This window comes from Anser anser, assembly GCF_964211835.1.
Source record: "Anser anser genome assembly, chromosome: 26".
Taxonomy (NCBI): Eukaryota; Metazoa; Chordata; class Aves; order Anseriformes; family Anatidae; genus Anser; species Anser anser.
The window spans coordinates 6,212,798-6,234,184 of NC_139747.1; the positions used below are offsets into that span (position 1 = coordinate 6,212,798).

Genomic DNA, 21,387 nt, shown 5'->3' on the forward strand with positions numbered 1-21,387 from the left:
GGCAAGAAAACCCAGGAAAATATCAAATCCAATAAATCAATTCCCAAATGTTTGTCATGACACTCCTTTGGCTTGCAGGAAGGAGCAAACACAAGAAATTGCATCTTCTTCCAATTGCACCATCTAAATTAAAATGGTGCTGCTTCTTTTCAATCTGCTTCCAGCGCCTGGAGTTGCTGAATGTCATCCATGTGCGAGGCTGCATCCATGCCGTCGGGCTGTGGCTTAAAGACAACTTTGAGGCCACTTTGGGCATCGTTTGCTCCATGCTTCTTCCCCAGGTAGGTGGTGAATCTGGTCAGCATCATCTTGCCTTCTATCTCCATTCTGGAGGAGGAAAACAATTTGGTTTTAGGTATTTTTCCCCACTGCCTTTACATCTGAAATCTGTGTCTTGGGTGTGAAACGTCACAGCACTTTTAAAGCAACTTTAGCAAAATGCTGACTCTCTAATAACATACTCCTAAAATTTAATTAATGTTCAAGTAATAGTGTCTAAAATCAAGGCATGTCTGTGCTAGCCCAGCAAATCCTTTTACATTTGTTTTTACAGCTCTCTTCAAATAGAACATAAATATTAACAAAAATAAACAGTAATTGTAAATTTAGCCAGGTTTGCCATACATCATGAAATCCATTTTTGAGCTATTTGCCATTAACAATGCCGGATGATCCAGGCAATTTTGCAGCACAAGTCATTAAGCTCTCTATCATGGATGCTGGATATGGAGAGAAGCTTTGGGTCACAGCAGGGGCTACCCCTTTGCAATGCTGTTGCCACTGTGCTAGCAAGGAGGTGAAACTCCAGAATTATCTTTGTTGTGTTGGTGTTGATTGCATTTATTTTTATTTTATATGTATTTCCTTCAAATCTTGCATGTGAAAGCTTTCTTTTTTTCTCCCTGGATGTAACTTTGGGTTTGCCACTGGATGTACTTGGTGAGATGCTTTCATCAGATATGGCATTTTATCTAAGTGGAAGTGAATTTTTTTTTCCTGGGTTTCTACTTGCAGTGAAATGTAGAATACTGGTTGAATAAATAGAAGCTGCTTGGGAAACATGTGACAAACTGAGCTAATTTTTCAAAGGATTGAAAAGGATTTCTCCTTGATGTCTCAGATGGCCTGAATGAAAAAAAAAAAGAAAAAAAAAAAAAGAGACAGGGTCTCTGTGTGTGCCCAATCCTAGCTGCAATGCTCTGCATTTGTAAAGTGCTTCCTCCACGGTGTGCAGATGAGCAAGAAACTTCTACTGTGCTACCAGCAGGAAATGCAATGGTGTGGTGGTTTTACTCAGCTGGGCAGCTGAGCTCCACCACAACTGCTCTCTCACTGCCCCTCCTCAAATGGAAAGGGGGAGAAAATATGATGGAAAGGGCTCAAGGGCTAAGATAAGGACAGGGAGATCACTCCAGAATTATTGTCATGGGCAAAACAGACTCAGCATAGGGAGATAAGAGAAATTTATTACCTATTACTAACAAGCTAGAGCAGTGAGGAACTAATAACAAGCTAAAAACACCTTCCCCCCATCCACCCTCTTCAATGTCCTCCCCCCAGGCGGCACAGGGGAATGGGCAAACGGGAGCTGTGGTCAGTCCCTAGTGCTTCATCTCCGCTGCTCCTTCTTGGTCACTCTCTTCCCCTGCTCCAACGTGGGGTCCCTCCCATGGCATGCCATCCTTCCCAAACTGATCCTGCATGGGCTTCCCACAGGCAGCAGCTCTTCAAGAACTGCTCAAACATGGGTCAGTAACACAGGGTCCATCCATCAGGAGCAAACTGCTCCAACCTGGGTCCCCCACAGGCAGCAGCTACTGCCAGGTCCCCTGCTCCTGCGTGGGCTGCTCTCCATGGGCTGCAGCTCCAGCCCAGAGCCTGCTCCTGTGGGGGCTTTCCACAGGCCGCAGCCTCCTTCAGGGCAGATCCACCTGCTCCGCTGTGGGCTCCTCCATGGGCTGCAGCGTGGAGATCTGCTCCGTCATGGTGCGCCATGGGCTGCAGGGGCTGTTTCTCATTCCTCGCTCTCCCAGCTGCACAGCTGCTGCTGTTGCACAGCAGGATTTTTTCCTTTTCTTAAATAGGCTCTCATACAGGCGCAACCAACATCGCTTTTTGGCTTGGCTCTGGGCAGCAGCGGGTCCCTTTGCAGCTGTCTGGGACTGACTCTTATCTAACATGGGGCAGCTTCAGGACTCTTCTCACAGAGGCCACCCCTGCAACCCCCAGAACCTTGCCACATAAACCCAATACAAATGGGCACGGAAATGGGGTGAGAAAGTGCCATAATAGAGGTTACCATTACTGTCTGCCTTGCAGGATGTCTAGAGCCCATTACAGGAGCTTCCTGTTGCATTACCCATTAACCTCCCAGCATGACGCTTTTAATTGGGAAGGATAGGGAGACAAACCAGAAATGGCAATAATCGCTGAGCCTTGATGAATATCAAGTGCTTTTGAGCAAGCATTGTGATTTTTCTGGCATGCCGTTAAATGCTCTTCAGTTGGAGAATCTTGTTCTTCCCATCTGCTCATGATTTCCAGGTTTTAAATATAAATTGGATTTGATGCTGTCAAGTTTTGAAGGGAATTAAGTTACAAATGGCCATCTCTGTTGCCAAGAACTGTCAGTCTAGAAACAGATTCATCCCCAGCAGCTGCCATTGGAAGCCAGGGTGAGAATATTGTCCTCGAATTGCCAGTTGGAGTGGAAGAGGGGAGAGCACCGCTGACATGGAGAGGTGATAGTGTCTTGAACTTTGGCTTGAATGAACATATTAGCATGTCTCATCTTTGGTTGTTGGGTATTTGTCATGTTCTGCACAGTACATCTGCCTCACTGTGCACTTGTGTTAATCTCAAAAATAGCTGCAAACCACCTTGATGGAAAGCTTGCAGGATGCCAGGAAGAAGGTTGGAACCAAAATCCACATCCCAAGTCCAGCTTTGGGTTTTGCCCGATTTTCCTAAAAGTGTAACTCTCCTTAGCAACAAACTTCAGCCTCGCCTGTGATGATGAGCAGCTCAAGGGCTCATAGGTGGGATTTTGAGCTTGGCCGGTGTTCGTCACCCAAGTGCCAAGATTTGTGCTTGTATTTGGAGTAAGCAATGTTCTGGCCCTTCTTACACAGAAGGAAGTACCCAAGAAAAATTTTGGCTGACGCAGATTGCCCATAGAAAGCATATGTCTGAGCAATTATTGCTGTTAGTAATAATTAGGCTTTCCATCCTACTCAGATGTGGGAAACCACCATATTTTGATTTTCCATAATGTGGGAAGTCCTTGAATTTACTTATTTATTTATTTCTGAAATTTATACATAAGAGACCTAACGGTACAAGGCTTGGCTTTGTTTTCGCATACATTTTAATGTTTATCTAATTGGGTTTGGGGAAGCTGTAAAACAGGTACTGAATTGATCAAGTAAGTGAGAAAGCAGGGAGAAGTCTTGCCTGGGAATGTCACCAACCTGGGTGGTGCAGGTGATAGGGAGTCTCTAATTTTAAGATCACTCTTAAATCACAGATGTCTCTGCCTTTTTTAAGCAAGCCATCAAGAAACATCAAGCTTGTTTTGAGAGTGAGGATATGATTGTGTTCATTTTTCTTACTTCAGAGTGAAGCATGAATGCACCAACTCAATTATTTTTCGGCTTTTGAGAGTACCTTTAGTTTTCTCTTTTTTCCCTGTTTCATTCTTCAGTAACAATCCTGTCTCTTTGCCCTTCTCAGCCAAGCTGCAGACTGAAACTAAACTGATGCATTTCGTATCAGTATCAAAAATGCATTTTAATTTAGCTGCTGGCAGTCAGTGGCAAATTCACATTGGGGCCTTTTACTACTAATGTTTAATTGTGAAGCAACCCAGGTCCCTCAGAAAGTGTAGTGAAGCAAGTAAATTTGTTGTTTTAGTGGCTGCATCCCTACTTTCCCTGCTTCTAGTAAGAATATCCGAGGAGTTTACAGTGTGCATTTGTAGTTAAAATAAACCAAGTAACCTTGTGCTTTGCTTTTTCCCCTTTGCATACCATGATGCTCTCTCAGTCAGCATTCCTCACTTCCCCTTCCCTCCCTTCTCCTCCCCTTTCCCCTCCCCTCCCCTCCTCTCCTTTCCCTTTTCCTTCCATCTTCCCCTTTCCCCTCCCCTCCCCGTCCCCTTCCCCATCCTCTTTCCCTTCCACTTCCTTATCCCCTTCCTCTTCCCCCTTTCCCTTTCCCTTCCCCTTCCTCTTCCCCATCCCTTTTCCCTTCCCCTTCCCTTTCCCATTCTCAATTATTTTGTATTTTGTTTCCTTTTTAATATCTAAGCTGCTCCAGGGGCTGGAAGGCAATATATTCTCAAGCAACTGATGTATGCTGAAAGAAGTGGAAAAGGAGAGTAAAAAGTATTTTTCTGTCTGCAGTCTGTGACCTCTGTGAGAACCCTGCTGATAAATACTAATTCATGGAAGGGAGAGCCAATAAAAGACAAATATTTGCCTTTTACTTTATTAACTCTGGGACACCTTGAAATGGTTCAGCTATTCTTTTTAGCATGATCCATTCAGATTTACAGCCACCCAAATGAGAGAGGACTTCCATAGCCAGGCTCATAGCTATGCAGCCAGAAATTTTTGAGTGAAAAAGTGTTTTCTTGCAGAAAGTTTTGCTTGCAGAAGACACTCGTTGGGCTGATGGATTATTTCCTCCATGCCCAGAGTTGATTTTACCAGGAGCGTGATGCAGTGGGACATGGTTAATGTCCCTCACCCTGCAAGGGTCCTTGAGCATCATTTTGTTTCTATGTGCCATCTTTATTTTTTGCCTTTGTCGAGCAAAAGCCACATTGAGTTTTGCATGATTGATTACCCAGGAAAAAGCAACTAAAGGAGCTGAGCTCCTTTTGAGTGGTCTGCACAGGCCCACAGTAAAACCTTTCCACCCCAAATGAAACTGCTGATCTCCTGGAGAATATGCACACCCCTAAGGGAAAACATCTGCAGTTTTCCAGACCTCTTGTTGTATAATATCAGGACGAGCACTGAGCCCTCACTTCCTTTGCTTCCAAAAATGATGTTGACTTGGAGCGCACTTTCTTTTGCCAGACGTGGAAGAGATTGCATATGAGCCACCAATAAATGAGTATTTCCAAATAAGGAGGATATAGCAATCAAATTTCAGTCATATCTGCCTTGTTGAGACCTATTCTTCCTGCATAAAGGTTTTACCTGAAAGAACAAGTAGAACCACCAAGAAACAGTGAGCAAATCTGCACCTCGTCAAGGATGCAGCTGGGCAGCAAAGAACCTTGTTCTAAATCTTATGGCACCTACATGGGAGATAGAAATTCATTGTTCATGTCTAGCTCAGGTCTTTGCACCACACCAGAACCACAGGAATTGGCATGTAGCCTCAAATACTTCTATACATTTAGCTTATCCTAGTGTGGGAAGAGACGTAATTATAATTAGTTGTGTTGAAGTATCCCAAACCTCTGTATTAATTCAATTTTGGTCTTGTGATATTGGCAGGAAATTGGTAATTAGGACTGACGCTATCTTGTTTGAAATGGGTTAAGGAAGGCAGCGTTGGTGATGGGAGATGCAGGACCCCTCAGCTTCCCAAATGCTGCTGTCAGCTTCAAGGGGAAAAATGTTGATGTGTTGATCCCAAGAACCTCAATATTAGGTTATATCTGTGACAGATCACGCTGAAGTGAGAACCAGAATGTTTCACTGCCATTAGAAAAATGAAAAACAAGTAGTGAACAGGCACTGAGACCACCAGACCATCGATTTCCAACCTTTTCTGGATATCTCTTGTAATATGTCAGCTTTTCATGCCTTGGAGTAATAGTAGTGAATGTAGCGACACATTTGCTGTGTCAGGTGCAATAGCTATTTACTTTCTGGAGCAATGATTAGGAAACATCATCAGACAGTGCCCTGGTGTCCCTGCTCAGACAGACAGGCAGATACCCATAGCTTAATCATGATACAGTGCCCAGTTATAATTAGTGTCACTATTCTAAGTTAGCTAGAAATAATTACTGGACAAAATAATATGGTTTTAATTTGCTTGCTGAGCTTTTGCTGTTTTGCATAGAGAAAATTCACAAGTGTTTCAGAGTGAGGCAGACACGCCAAATTCCAGACATTCATGGAAACCTTTTGGGTTTAAATGAGAATTTATAACTGGATCTTCAAGTTAAACAAACCAAAAAAAAAAAAAAAAAGGACTGCCCTTTCCTGTCTGCTTGTCCCCACACATTTGTGCTGGAACAGGGAAGTTCCTCTCCCCAAGAGTCATGGGGACAAGAGAAATACAAGTCAGTGTTTTGATTAAGCGTGGTGGGAGGATATAAAAAACTGCCCTTGTCATCTTTAGCCCTGTCCTCATTTGTCGGGGTGGGGGAGAGATGAGACATTTCTGTTACAGCTGTAAAATTGCTCTATAAAGAGAGCAGAATAGATAGCCAAAAATATAGGAGCAAGTGGTGAATGAATTCTATCCATCTTCTTTCCATCCTCCCAGGCAGCTTGTAGTCATTGTACAGCACCCACGGCCAGAGATAAAATCCCTGAGAATTTGTGCTTTGAAGCACTTAGGTTTTTTCTTTCCGACAGACATAAATTTTCTTCAGCTACTTGGGTTGGATGGGAGAGTTTATGGCTGGCCCTTGCTGATGGCAGATGTCCCACTCACCCGTTCCATTTTGCTGGTTCAAAAGGAAGATGAAGTTGTTCTACCCAAATCAGGTGGTTGGGGCAAACTTCATCTGTTGCTTTCCAGGCAAGTCCCAAAGCACTGTTTAACCCCAAAAGGTCTTTGGCTGTGGTTGGTCTTTGCTGCAAGATGCTGCTTTGGATCATCTCAAAGCTACTCATTTGCAGCTGGGAGGAGGCAGAGACGTGGGAATTGGTAGCGGGTATCTGCCCTGTTTCTGTTCTGCTCTGCATTTAGACATTTATTTATTTATTTATTTTTAAAAAGCTACCAGCTATGTCCTTTTTGGTGCAATGTTGTGTGCGTACTGGGTTAAAATATAATAATCCAGGTATCTGCACGGCCCTAAGGACTTGCCTTGCTTTGTGGTGCTTTCGTTTGGCAAAGTTTCCTGTCCTGATTCTGGTGCAAGGTGTCTGGGGGGGCAGGTGACAAAGTGGGCAGCATATGCCAGTGCGGAGAAATGCTTGCAAAGGGAGGGGTGCAGGAAGGATATGCACATGCAAGCCTTTGTGGGCTTCCTCCTGCAGTGTTCAGGTGGGAACAAAGGCAGTAATTCTCAAATAATATCATCTGCAGCGTGTTTTTTCCATAGGTGTCACTGCAAAAAATCCCCAGTTTTGTGTGCCACTGAAAGCTGACTGGAAGCTGGCAAATGTTCTACCAATTTTCAAGAAGGGCAAGAAACAGGACCCTGGCAACTAATGGCCTGTCAGTCTCATGTCAGTGCCTGGTAAAAATACGGAGAAGATTATCCTTGAAGTTATTGAAGCGCACCTGGGGGACAATGCAGTCATTGGTCCCAGCCAATGTGGGTTCACGAGGGGTTGGTCATGTTTGACTAACTTGACTTCCTTTTATTATAAGATCACCCATCTAGTCAATCAAGGGAAACCAGCTGATGTGATCTTTTTGGATTTCAGTAAAGCTTTTTGAAACTGACAGTTTCCCATAGGATCCTACTGGACTAAATGTCCAGCATACAGCTAGACAAAAACATCACACGATGGGTGAATAACTGGCTGACGGGTAAGGCTCAAAGGGTTGTGGTAAATGGGTCTGCATCAGGCTGGCGGCTGGTCACCAGTGGGGTCCCCCAAGGCTCCATTTTAGGGCCAGTCCTCTTCAGTGTTTCTATAAATGATTTGGATGTAGGACTAGAAGGTGTTTTGAGCAAATTTGCTGATGATACTAAACTGAAAGGAGTTGTTGACTCTATTGTGGGTGGAAGGGCCTTCCAGAGAGATCTGGACAGACTGGAGAGCTGGGCAATCACCAGCCGCAGGAAGTTTAACAAGAGCAAGTGCCAGGTCCTGCACCTGGGACAGGGCAACCCTGGCTATATGTACAGACTGGGGTGCGAAATGCTGGAGAGCAGCCCCCTGGAGAGGGATCTGGGCATTGTGGTTGATGGCAAGTTGAATATGAGCCAGCAGTGTGCCCTGGCAGCCAGGAGGGCCAACTGTATCCTGGGGTGCATCAAGCACGGCATTGCTAGTCGGTCGAGGGAAGTGGTTGTCCCGCACTGCTCTGGTGCAGCCTCACCTTGAGCACTGTGTGCAGTTCTGGGCAGCACAATACAAAAAGGATGTGAAACTATTGGGGAGTGTCCAGAGGAGGGCGACAAAGATGGTGAACGGCCTAGAGGGGAAGACATACAAGGAGCAGTTGAGGTCACTTGGCCTGTTCAGCCCGGAAAAGAGGAGGCTGAGGGGAGACATCGCAGTCTACAGCTTCCTCATGAGGGGGAGTGGAGGGGCAGGCGCTGATCTATTCTCTTTAGTAACCAGCAATAGGACCCGAGGGAATGGTGTCAGGCTGCGACAGGGGAGGTTAAGGCTGGATATCAGGAAGAGGTTCTTCTCTGAGGGTTGTCACACACTGGAACAGGCTCCCCAGGGACATAGTCATGGCACCAAGCCTGTTGGAGTTTATGAAGTATTTGGATTGTGCTCTTAGTCATATTGTCTGAATTTTGGGGTAGACCTGTGTGGTGCCAGGAGCTGGACTCGATGATCCTTGTGGGTCCCTTCCAACTCAGGATATTCTATGATTTGATAATTCTATGAAAGCATATCATTATCAATGCAAATTGCAATGTATTGTAATCATTGCAAAATGATCTTTTTCTATCATATCACAACTGTGTAGTGGGTCTGCATGCCTTATTGCTTCCCTCAGAGTTCTTTGGATTTATTTCATGCAAACAGCTGTGTCTGTAAGAGCACCTACTTGATGAAATTGTACGCCATGCAGAGCCTGTGCATCTGAATCCCCCTGCAAAAAGCTCAAAAAGTGGCAGAATAGAGACCTTCCCCGGCAGTAGTGGTTTCTGTACTTTGCTGAATGCCAGCCAGAAAGAACGTGTAATTTTATTACATTAAGTGATCCATAAGCAGTAACTTCCAAGCAGTTCTGTTCTTGTTCAGTCGTGGTTATCATTACAAGGTGGAGGAAGGCAAGGAGAAGAGCAGCTTTTAATTTTTTTATTTTTTTGCCTGATGCTTCATACATTTTGGTCAAATGCTCCTCTGTAATAAAGCCTTCCTTCATATTGCAATGAAATAAAATCAGCTCTCATGTTAGAATTCTCTTTACTTCTGGAAAACATGGTGCCCTTGATGCCAGGGATATTGAATGCATCTATATTCCTGACAGCTTTTTCTATTTTCATTAAGTGAAAGAGGATATTTAGAGCTGGGCTGGAATGGAATTTGGTTCATAACTCAGCAGAGAGCGAAGGCTAGGGGATACAGGCTGCTGACTGAGGACTTGGGGTATTTTTATTCATTTAAAGAAATCCTCAGTTTCACTAGGATGCTGTGTCCCATGGTACCTGGAACGTCACTTTGCTGTCAGGAGTAGAGGAGCAGGAGAGATGTTTCCAGCAGTATGTCCCCGAACCTATCTGGTTTTGCAGAATAGGATCCATTTGCATTAAACTTACTGTAAACACTAATCTTTTTCTGAATTACTGTTTGGTTCATGAAAAATGACACCCTAGTCTTAAAATTTGTCATTTCAAAGGGTTCAGTTTTCTTTGTCCTTTCACAGCATAGCAGTGCATTTTTAATCTGTCCAGTGATAGCATGCTAATGGAAGTAGATAATGCTAAAGCTTGACATAAATTTGCATATTATTTTAAAACTTTTTAAATCCTTAAAGGCTCTGCTGTTGAATATGAATTAGCACAAGCTTATTTTCCAAACTCATGTTGGAGCAGTTGCTCTGGGCTCTCCCTCAAGTTACTGGACAGATGAAGCTGTCTCCAAGCATCATGCAGCCTTGCCGTGGCCTCCTGCACCCCTGCCTAGAGGTTTCTGCAGCTCTGGGGGACTGAAGAGGAGGACATATATGCATTAGGAAAGCAGCACCCTTGCTGGTGTTTCCATGACAAAGTCATATTTTGTTATTTTTGCTTCTCCACAAGAAAGCTGGATCATGGGCAACCACAAGGTTGCACAGCACCGTTCTGGTCCTGTGCATGTTATTAGGAATGAATCTTATCTCTCTACACAGGCTAAAGTCATTTCTTAGAGTATTTGGGAGGAAGTTGCCTGCTGAAGTAGACATATAGAATGCATCACAGCAGTGAATATTTCAAGGGCAGCAGGAAGCTACACAGCTACATAAATAGAAGTTACCAGGGCTGTGAGATAACCTGATTTCAGGCCATTTGGACAAGAAAAGGAGTTCCAGAGTTCAAATTTTCTTTCAGTATCTGCAGTCTTATTTTCCAGCAAAGAACCCTAATGACATTAATCCAGTACTTCTGCAATTCCTGCAATCAGAGAAAGCACTGCTAGCCATAACCACACATCAGCCTCCTTCACCCTATCTGTTATTTCAGTGATTAATCCTGTTATCAAGGGAATAAAGATACCTTTTGCTTGCAATAATTAGGTGGAACGTAAAACAAGCAGGATGTTCTTTGGGGATTAGTGCAATTAGGAAAGTGGGAATTGGGCAAGCTCAAACTTAGGGCAGGGAGGCCTTTCCCTCTTGGGAGAGCATCTGGAATGGACATAGTTTTCCCCATTTCTCATTGAACAAAGAACTGTCAGTCCCGGGGGTGGAGGGGTCCCCTCGGGATCGACCTGCAGGTGAATTTGGGAAGGAAAAACAAATATTGAGTGGTTTTGAGTTTTTTTCTGTGCAAGGTGCAAGCTGCTAGTGGAGATGGCAGGGTATTTCTCCATCTCTGAAAGGCAAATTAATGAATGCCGATGCTGTTCATGTTTGCCTGTTTGCTTTCAGGTCACCAGGTGACACTTAGGTGATTTGCTTTTCCCCTGTGGAGGTTGACTCCTCTTGGCAAACATGTTTACCTTTTCATTTTGGGATAAAATGATCCCTAATTTAAGATGCATTACAACCTTTTGCTGCTAACCCCATTTATCTTTCTCTTAATGTTCCCACTCTCCAGACTATTTAACTGGTCAGTTAGGACCCAGTAAATGATTGATAACATTTTTCAGCTCCAAAAGCAATGTGTTTCAGTACAGCAGGAGATGCCAGTTGTTGAATGGTACAAGTGCAGTTTGCTTATTTATTTACTCTTTTCTATGTAGAAAACATCGTTAGCTCTCATTCTGTTAGCCTCAAAAATGAACAGAAAAGCCCCAGGGCTCAAGACAATGTCGTCTTTATCCATCCCAGCCTGGTTCGTTGAAAACATCATGTGTAAAACTGCACTGTTTGTATCCGGGATATTGACCTCTGCAGTATCCCAGAGCATCTTCCCTATAGGGAATAAACCTTATGTGTAAGGAAAGTGCCATTTGCTGAAATCAAGATAGATAAAAGGGTAGTGCAAAATAGGCACCTTGTGCTGAACATGCTGATTGTCACCATTCCCCTCATCAGTGTCTGTTCTGCAAATAATGTCTTGTGACTGCTTATCACCTAATCCATTCTCTCACTGGCATTTTGTTCATAGCCACCACACAATATCACTGCAAAGGAAATGTCAGGCAAAATCAAAGCAATGGACTTGAAATCTTGTGCTTTTTGAAATGCTTCTCTTTTCCTTCCTAAAGATCTAAAAATCAAATCTAAGCCCAAACCCAAGATCAGATTTTTTTTTTTTTTCCCTGACAGCCAGCTTGGGTTATTGGGAAATAACCCAAGTGGCACTGTGCTCACAGCAATATCTTAATTTTAGCAAGAACCTGGACCTGCGCCACTCTCTTTGCAATGCTTGCAGCAACATCCAACATGTTCCACTGTCAGGGCCAATGTGCAAATTCACGAGGTGGACACAGCTGTTAACAAGTTTAGCAATGTGTCCACTGCTTTGTCAGCTCATGTTACTGTATCTTGTTCTCTCCCATCTCGTGCCCAGGTTTGAAAATTTGAGTGACAGCTCCTCTTGCATGGGAAGACCTTCAGAAATAGTTTGCATGCCCATAGTGGCTTTAACACATGTATTTTGCAGGTGGTCGGCCTTGTGATGGCTTGGCTGTATTGGCAAAAGCTCAATGAGATGTATTCCAAGCTGGACACCGTGGACTTCAAGATGTTGGAGATACGTGATTTCAGCTTTGGGGCAGTGGATCTGAGCGGTGCAGGCTGGTGCTGGTGCTTGCCCAAGGAAGGGGGCTATATTCCCATCAATGTCATGGAGGAAGAAGATAAGGAGGAAGAAGGCACCGTCTGACACAGCAGAGTGAGAAGGCAGAAGATGGAAAGCAGTGGTGGAAAACAAAGCTTGGAGCAAAGCTCTTAGAGAGGCAGCTGATGTAGAATGTGGAAATAATGTGATTTATTTTCTCAGGTTCAGGAAATACCTTGGGGGAAACTGTAAAGTAACATTGGAAGGTTATAAAAATGCAATGCACTGTGTGGATGCATGAGCTCACAAGGGTCCTTTTACTATTTTGGCATTTTGAAGCATTTGTACATTTCTTTATTTTCTTTTTACACAATAAATGTGACTTCTATTTTGCAAAGTCGTTTATACTTGGTGCACATTGGTCGGGTTGTTGGTGAGGGAAGAAGCAATTTTGAGGTATCTTTATATTTATATTTAGCCTAATATCCTAAATAATAGAGGCTTTATAGTAGATTCCTGGATGTGCCAAGGCCCCAGAAAGACATAGCTAAAGGAAGCGGAGAAGTTTACTCTGGGGAATCCTTCCTAAAGGCTTTTCCAAAGGATTAAAATACCCTGGGAGGCACAGCCTGTGCCTGCTAGAGCAAGCTGCACACTTTCTGTTTGAGCAGGGCTTGCACAGGGGGAGAACCCTGGTGTCTGAAGCTTTTATCCCCAGGCAAGGAAAAAGAGAGGTGAGCAATTTTTATACTGAAGGCAGCTTTATTGCAGCAAGGTGTTGCCTCTGGAGATGATGATAACTCATTTCTTCTAGACAGCAACCTCTAAAGATTGAGTAAGAAGGGGAATTTTCTGTTTTGTAACATTTACTTTTTAGCACAGTAACATGGTGATCAAGGCAGCAATTCCCATCTGCATTGCTCAGGATATAAGAATTAAAGAGCTGGTGTATGTTGCATCCAACCCTGGAATAGGTAAGTGAGGCATGCTGGGAAACAAGCTCATGGAGGGAAGCCTCAGGCAGATGAATTGCAAAAATATGTGTGTTTTTATCAAAAACAAACAAACAAACAAAAAAAAAACAGTAAAACCCTTTGCAGAGCTCCCCCGGGGCAGGCTCAGCAATAACCTACCATCAGGCTGATGAATGGCAAAGCTTCCCCCAGCAGCCCGAAGTCAAGTGTGCAGCTCAGCAAATGCAGAGGATGGGCTATCCGAGACCTGTTTTCTCTCAGAACATGTCCAATTCCTGTGAGCACCCAGGGCAGCAGTAGTAGCTGCAACTGTCAAGTGGGGGAAGTCATTGCAAAACCAAAATGCAAAGAAAAATTCTTTTCTTAAAAATGGCAATGTCTGCAGCACCGCTAAGCAAAGAAAGGCTGGGTTTATTAGACATCCTTTTTATTAAATACGGACACTTAGGAAGCTAGAAGCTGCCTTCTTTGATTCGGTGCCCAAGTACCCGAGGCAGTGTGCCACATTTCGACTGCTGGGCTCTGTCTCCCTCTTCTGACTGTTTTGATGCTTTTTTCTTTAACCTTTTAAGAAGCACTCCCCCAGCACAAGCCTGTGAAAAAAGCACTTTTTTCACTGTTTATTTCACTGTTTATTTATTATTTTTTGTTTATGTCAACATTATGTTGACAATGGAGCTGTGAACCAGTAGTGGGGTTGATTAGTTTTAAAACAATGTGACCAAAATTGTGTGACTTTTTGCAAGTGAGAAGGTCAAAACCTCCAGCCCAGGAAAAGTGGGTGATCATGATCATTTAAGGGTGGCTGCCTTCATCAAGCATCTTGCTAGCTTTGCGGATTTTGTTTTTCTTCCTTCCTCCTCTCTCTGGGAGGTATTTAGTAAAACATTAATATATACAAGCTGATAAATTCAGTCTGCTCCTTGGGTCTGATTTCCATGTAATATTTGGAGGAAGAAGGTTTGTTTCTCTTATTTTTCCCTTTTCTTTGTTACAGGACAAGTAGCTGCTGTCATCTTTATACTGTTTTCCTGTGTGGGCAGAGTATGGTAAGGCTGGACTCCAGCATTTAACAAGTCAGACTCAAGCAGGTTTTCCTGCTTGGACTAACAAGGTATGTTTTTTTGGCAGGCAGTGGGTGATGGGAGATACAGGGGAAAGCAGTTCATGCATTGGCTTGGCATCCAGCTGCACTATTCCCACGGAGTCAGTCTGCAAATGCCTGGAATACTGCAAGGTAGATTTAAGCAGCAGCATGAAATGCTAAAAGTCAGTCATCAACGCCCTTTTTAGGAGCAAAGGCCCTCACTTACAAAATAGACCTCATAACTTGGGGTGATACAATAAAAGGTGATGCCTATAGTATTCCCGTCCCCCACCACCCCGCTGTAATTCACCCTAAAGTTCGCATCTTGAAATTGCTGCTGTTTTTAGCACTTTCCTCCAGACCTGACCCTGCTAACCATGGAAGAGCAGTTTTAGTAAAACAAAGGCTGAGAAAAAAATGGTAGCGTCAAACAAGCTTTCCTTTGCTTTACTTCTGCTGAGACTTCAGATTGTGCCAGCAGACAGCTCAGGAAATGTGGGCAGGCAAGGGAGAATGTTCATACACCTGTCTGACCAGGAGGCTGGTTCTCACAAACTCAAATTTACAGATGTTCAATGTGTTAAAGGCAAAACACGTAAATTGCAAAATAATTTGATGTGGAATACTTATTAAAAAAAAAAAAAAAAAGGAAAGAAAAAGGTAGACTGTATTTGATGACCTGTATTTTATGGTCCTTGGTCAGGTCCTTTCCATTCCCATTCATTTTAGGAGCTTTCTCACTCTTGGTGGTACTTCTCTACACCTTCCTGAATAATTTTCTCCTGTTCTTTGAGATCAACCATTATGTAATATTGCACAGGGCAAAACAGTAAAAGCAATTCCTCTTCTAAATCTCTAGTGATCTAGGCAAAACTGATGAAGAAGGATGGAAGGACGGATGGAAGGAAGGACAGGTGGAAGGAAGGGAGGGAGGAAGGGAGGAAAGATGAAAAAAGAAAAGAAAAAAAAGAGGAGAGGGGAGGGGAGGGGAGGGGAGGGGAGGGGAGGGGAGGGGAGGGGAGAGGAGAGGAGAGGAGAGGAGAGGAGAGGAGAGGAGAGGAGAGGAGAGGAAAGGAAAGGAAAGGAAAGGAAAGGAAAGGAAAGGAAAGGAAAGGAAAGGAAAGGAAAGGAAAGGAAAGGAAAGGAAAGGAAAGGAAAGGAAAGGAAAGGAAAGGAAAGGAAAGGAAAGGAAAGGAAAGGAAAGGAAAGGAAAGGAAAGGAAAGGAAAGGGGAAAGGAAAGGGGAAAGGAAAGGAAAGGAAAGGAAAGGAAAGGAAAGGGGAAAGGAAAGGAAAGAAAAAGGAAAGAAAAGAAAAGGAAAGGAAAGGAAAGAAAAGAAAAGAAAAGAAAAGAAAAGAAAAGAAAAGAAAAGAAAAGAAAAGAAAAGAAAAGAAAAGAAAAGAAGAAAAGAAAAGAAAAGAAAAGAAAAGAAAAGAAAAGAAAAGAAAAGAAAAGAAAAGAAAAGAAAAGAAAAGAAAAAGAAAAGAAAAGAAAAGAAAAGAAAAGAAAAGAAAAGAAAAGAAAAGAAAAGAAAAGAAAAGAAAAGAAAAGAAAAGAAAAGAAAAGAAAAGAAAAGAAAGAAAAGAAAAAAGAAAAGAAAAGAAAAGAAAAGAAAAGAGAAAAAATAAAAGAAGAGAAGAGAAGAGAAGAGAAGAGAAGAGAAGAGAAGAGAAGAGAAGAGAAGAGAAGAGAAGAGAAGAGAAGAGAAGAGAAGAGAAGAGAAGAGAAGAGAAGAGAAGAGAAGGAAAGGAAAGGAAAGGAAAGGAAAGGAAAGGAAAGGAAAGGAAAGGAAAGGAAAGGAAAGGAAAGGAAAGGAAAGGAAAGGAAAGGAAAGGAAAGGAAAGGAAAGGAAAGGAAAGGAAAGGAAAGGAACAAACACAGAAGAGACAGTTCATGGAAGTTAGGGATTTAAAGCTTAAATATTTGTGCATGGTTTGATTTCTAGAGACCACCACTGCATATGACTAGGCCTTCAACTGGCATGAATGTCATATCCCCTCTGAAGGTCTATTTACATCCCATGATGCTTTTCTGTTCTGAAAGTCAATCAGCATTGCCCAAAATACATTTTAACCTGGGAGCTACAGAGCTGTTGGCAGTAGGCATCGATACGATGTTTGCAAAAGCAGTTTTCTCTCAAGGCAGTCTGGGCTCCTGCACCCACCAGTACCTACAACTTTATTCCACTGAGCGCAGCCACACAGACCTGTCCTCCAATTTCTGAGTGTTTCTGGGGAGCTAAAGGTGAGTTTATTCATGCTAAAGTTTGCTTTTGTGAGATTGAAAGCTGGCAGGGGTAGTGGGATTTAATTGGCAAAAATTATAGTGCTCTTCTTTTTCTCCCCTTATTTTCATTGCACTTAAAGTCACATTTTCAAACAGTTTTAGTCTGTGTCATGCTTGTGTTTATATTCAAGAGCTTGGGGAAAAAGAAAACTTTCTAAGTAAAAAATTAGAGGAAAAAATCCCAAGGTATGACTTAAATACATCAGCCATAATCAATCAGGACCTTCCATTTATCAGTGGATCTAACAAAGTGTGTTTTTATCAGGAATTGGATTATTTTTTCTGCTATTTTTTACAGCTCTTCTGCAGTAGAGCTCTTGATGGCTAACTTGGGTTGTAGAAAAATCATATCTCTTACAAATGTAAACCCAACTGGAGAATTGTGTATCCCCATCCATTTTTGCAGTGTCCTGGAAGCTACGCCAACATTCATACCCTTGGGGAAATCTTTTGTTGGGTTCATGACACTTTATTTGCTAGAAGGTGCCAGGTCAATTTTAGAGCAAAATTATCTATGCCTGCAGCTGGGTAGGTGTTATGCTGTTTTTTCTTTCCATCAGCAGCCTCCTGAACCCCAGAATTAGCAGAATATTCCTGGCAGTAACCCAGGAAGCCAAGGGTCACCACTGATGTGTGTTATCCCTTAAAGTAGACAGGTTTGCAGCATGGTTGTCCATCTAGAGGTGTTCGCCCATAAAATAAATTGCTTCCTACATCTGAACAAGAACTGTTGGGTCAAAAATCCCAAATCTGTTAGATCAAGAGATGTCTTCAGATAGCAACTGGGTCTAGGCTAGAGCTCAGATTGGTCTCAAGATGGTCTCTGCCTTGAGGGAAAATGGGTCAATAATTTAGCAACCCAAGCAAAACAGACCTGGCCAGTTGTGGACTCTTCCAGCTGTTCAGGTGCACACCCTGTTTGCTTTTTATTTCTAACTTGGCTTGAACTGAGATTCTGCTTCTTTACAGTAGATGGATAATGATATGATATTGCCATGGATGCAAGCAGTTGAAACAAGGGATGCAGAAGGACTGGCTCTCTGCTTTCAAAGTGACTTTGGGAGGCATCGACCGGGCTGCCATTAATAGTAACCATTCTCCCATCCAAGTCAAGTGTGAAAGGCAATCACTGGAGGTCAGATAATCAGGAGATTAATTAGTGACTGTGGCAAAATCCAAATAAACTCACATGGGGAAGATACCTGGAAATGGGTATGTGAGCAGTGAAAAATCAGGCTGCACTTAGAACAAGAGGAAAAAACAAACTCTACTTCTGCAAAACCCCTATTAGCTGTGCAGGTCTCCCCCAAAATTAAATGGGTGTGTACTCCCAGCACACAGCCCCATCGCAACAGCTCTGTTAGCTGAGTGAGTCTCCATAATCATACTGGCAAATCTGTCTAATAACCACTTGAGCCTTCCTACAAGCAGCAGGAGACATTGCCCTGGTAAAATTTATCCAAATTTTCTGAACTGTGGGGAGAGCAGAGGTGGAGTGATGGCACAGAGAGAGGCAAGGCTGAGCCAGCTGCTACAGGTGGGCAAGGCGAGATGAGTGCACTGCAGGAGGTGGTGGAGAGTCCCCAGCATGTTCTCATTCTCCCAGGAAGGTCTCTGCGTTAGCTGGGGACACACACAAGGGTTTCCCATAGCGGGGAACACCCAGCAGGTGAGCAAAGAGTCTTTTCCCCAGCCCAGCACCCCTTAAAATCACCTCTCTCTTTTCTCTGCCTTTGACCCCGCCATTCAGCTCTCAGCAAGCAACAGGACCATGCTAGAGGATGAGGATGGGCTGAGCGAGAGGGGTCTCAGCAGCTCAAGGAGGAGATACGATGATGAAGAAGGTGAGTGAAAAAATGAGGATCCCCAAAATGGCAGCACAATATCCTGTTATATGCCAGCAGGGTCTTTCTGACATCAGAGCTCCATCAGAGCTCTGCATCAGAGCTCCATCAGAACTCTGCATCAGAGCTCCTGGCATTCAGGGCTGCACAACATGAAAAAAGCTCGTGTGAGTGAAACAAGGTCTTTTGACCCTGGTGGGAAGAAGGCAAATATCTCCCTGGCTTTTCTTTGAAAGTTAGAAACGCTCAGATCTGCTCTCTAAAGCTTCTCCCCTCACCCCAGATTACCACTCCATCTACATTGGGGTGCCAGTGCCCCGGGGCTACCGAAGGAAACGGCGCCGGCGGCGATCTGCCTCCAGCCGGGACAGAGCGAGCGAGAGTGAGCGGCACTATGAGCAGCAGGAGCGCTCTGACACTGATGACGGTGGCCACGGCTGCTACGAGAGTGGCAATGACAATGCCAGCAGGACCAGTGAGTTGCCCTTGGATTTCCCAAAAAAAGCAGATGGGGTTTTGCAGCACGATTTGATTTAAACTCGGGTTAAATCAGCCCCTGCACACAGCCACATTGCCTGTATGGCCGTTGCTTTCAGCATTGCTTTTTCTGATGCTTTCCAGGCTTATTTTTCTCCATGGATGTCTCTGAGAGCTGTGCACAGTGTGTGAAACAGCATTTGGGGCTGCTTATGTGATGGGTAGGCTAAAAAGAGGTTGTCAATGGAGTGGTACAGTGAGGTCTTGGAGGTGCAGGCACATCTCAGGCATCACACCTTGTTCCCAGTAGGCTATTGCCTAGGGCTTTACCCAGTCTCATTAGGTCTCCTTAGCAAAGATTAATATTTTGCACAGCAAAACAGCTGTTGATCTCTTGATTTTTTTTCCACCACCCTATAGAAATTTGTGTTTGGTTTTATGTCAAATCTACCACACTGCAGTCGTGGCTCAGCTGTGCAGGAAGGGTCTTGGCTTTGCTTTTCCATAGAGAGGGAAAAGTTATTCCAATTTTTTTCATGGGGTCAACCTTTTTGTTTGCAGTGGGCTTTGCTCACAGCTTAGGTGGTGGCACGCTGTGGCTTCACCAGCAGGACCACATTCCCTCCTTTCAGCATTCAGTAAGTGCCACCGGGATATAACACAGTGGGTTGATTTGCAGGGCAAAGTCATTTTATGGAGGAGAAACACCCCAGAAAAGCTTACCTCTTCAGCAGCCCTGCTTTTCCCTAGAAGAGCTGCCGGTGTGCCTTATTTGGGTGTTTCATCACCACCACCACCCAGCTCCCCCCCACACACACACCCCACTCCACCCCACCCCCCCAAAACTGCCTGAGCTCAGAGGAAATGCTGCAGGTTGTTTTCCCACGTCACACAAGATGGGGGAAAAAAAAAAAACACCTCCTCAAAACAAACCCAAATCTGTCCTTGGATTTCCATTCTCCCATCTCTCCTCCCTCCCCTTTCTTGCTCCATCCCGCTGCCACACATGCCCCCAAGTGCTCACCTCTCCTGAACGCATCTCGCTTGATTTGGTAACTTCCCGTCATAAGAGCTGAAGGGAGAGGAAAGTGCTTTATATTCTCTATAATCTGCTCCTTAAGCCTGGGAGTTTAACAAGCTTGAGTGGATAAAGGAGGAAGTTTGGGGGGTTTTGTGCTGTGCAGTGAAGGTTTGTTTCGCCGGGAAGAAATGGGGGAAAAAATGGAAACAATTCCAGGTAGGAGCCAGTGCCGCGTGTTATTTCTCCTTCACAGCCACGGTAGAGGGAGCGGGAGGGGGAGGAAAGCCTCCATTTTTTTTTCAGCTTTGCTTCTCCTTGGCAAAAGCAACATGAGAGCCAGCACAGCACTGGTTCAAGTGCTCGTGATGCTGGCTGGATAGCCAGGATGATCCTGGGGGCACCGAGCTCCAATGCTGGGACAAAGTTCACCTCAAAGATAGAACAGGGGGGATCTGTATCACCATCTACTACACCCCAGCACCAAGGAAGCAGCACAAACACTACTTAGGAGAAAAGTCTCCCAGACCTGGGGGCACCTGATTTATTGAAATGAATGGGAACAGAGCATTTAATCCCATAGGATGTGCACCCCAGTCTCTTTTTTTGGGGGGGAGGACCATGCTGAGGCGTGAAAAGGTTGTCATGGATTCAGAAGGACCACAACAACAGATGGTTAATGTGCTATAGTGTTAAGCAGGGTTTGCAAGGGGAGCTGCATGGTACTGCTGCCAAGCCGTACTGCAAACTGCGGGCAGCACTATGATCCCCCTTCCCCCATGGGATGACATTTCATCTTTTTATTGTGCCTCTCAGTGAGTCCCAAAACAAGAGTGGGATTTTTGGTTTGTAAAAACATTGTAGCTGAAGCTTCACTGATTAATCAAACTTGGGGTGTGAAGGGCTCTGTGAACCTCAAATCGGTGTAGGCATAAATCAGTGCAACTGGTCTGTCCTGTCCAATTAGCCATGGAAATGTAAACTCTTCTGTATGTATAATTATCCTCTATTATCACCATTGCTAATGCTGAGCAAATCCTACAGCTGTGGGCTTGATTCAGATCCACTCTGGCTTAAATCACTGCAGCCAGAAGAGGTTTGATGGGTGTAAATCAGAACAGAGCATCTGTGACTATTTTCCCATCATAAAAATTGTTTAAGGGGTGTGGATCTATTATGTTCACCCTTTCCTCTTTGAACAATGTCTTGTGAGAAATAGGTGCTGTTTGGAGGTGTCTCAGAAGTTTTTGTGTGTCTCTGCAGCAGTTTTACTCTTGTGCTTCCCAAATGCTAGCCATGGCCTCCAGCAAGCAGCCATCCTCAGGTGATTTTACCAAAAAGACCAGCAGCAAACTCGGAGAAAGCAGTGGCAAAATGGGATAAACCCAAACAGCAGCTCCCTGCCCTTTTCACATCCTCCAAAAAGATGCCACTATCCAATAT

The 21,387-nt window shown here is 44.0% G+C and overlaps 2 protein-coding genes across 8 annotated transcripts in view; both read left to right on the plus strand.

The window, feature by feature from the left end:
- Window positions 1–15,219, plus strand: part of LOC310886671 (tetraspanin-15-like) — an 81,119-nt gene extending 65,900 nt beyond the window's left edge. The window contains exons 7-9 of one of the 4 annotated variants that reach the window (XR_014575415.1): window positions 165–281; window positions 12,143–13,233; window positions 14,231–15,206. Coding sequence is in view for 3 of the 4 variants with exons in the window: in XM_083811559.1 (XP_083667685.1) it covers window positions 165–281; window positions 12,143–12,364 (339 nt within the window). In the remaining variant the exon portion in view is untranslated. Of the gene's footprint in view, window positions 1–164; window positions 282–12,142 lie in introns of all 4 variants that reach the window. The other 3 variants (XM_083811559.1, XM_083811560.1, XM_083811558.1) reach the window with 3 other exon arrangements.
- Window positions 15,220–15,979: 760 nt separating this feature from the next.
- Window positions 15,980–21,387, plus strand: part of SLC4A5 (solute carrier family 4 member 5) — a 29,498-nt gene continuing 24,090 nt past the window's right edge. For 2 of the 4 annotated variants that reach the window (XM_083811796.1, XM_083811797.1), the window contains exons 1-2: window positions 15,980–18,449; window positions 18,733–18,924. In XM_083811796.1, coding sequence (XP_083667922.1) covers window positions 18,377–18,449; window positions 18,733–18,924 — 265 coding nt within the window. In that variant the 5' untranslated portion in view covers window positions 15,980–18,376. Of the gene's footprint in view, window positions 18,450–18,732; window positions 18,925–18,977; window positions 20,164–21,387 lie in introns of those variants that run through there. The other 2 variants (XM_083811799.1, XM_083811798.1) reach the window with 1 other exon arrangement.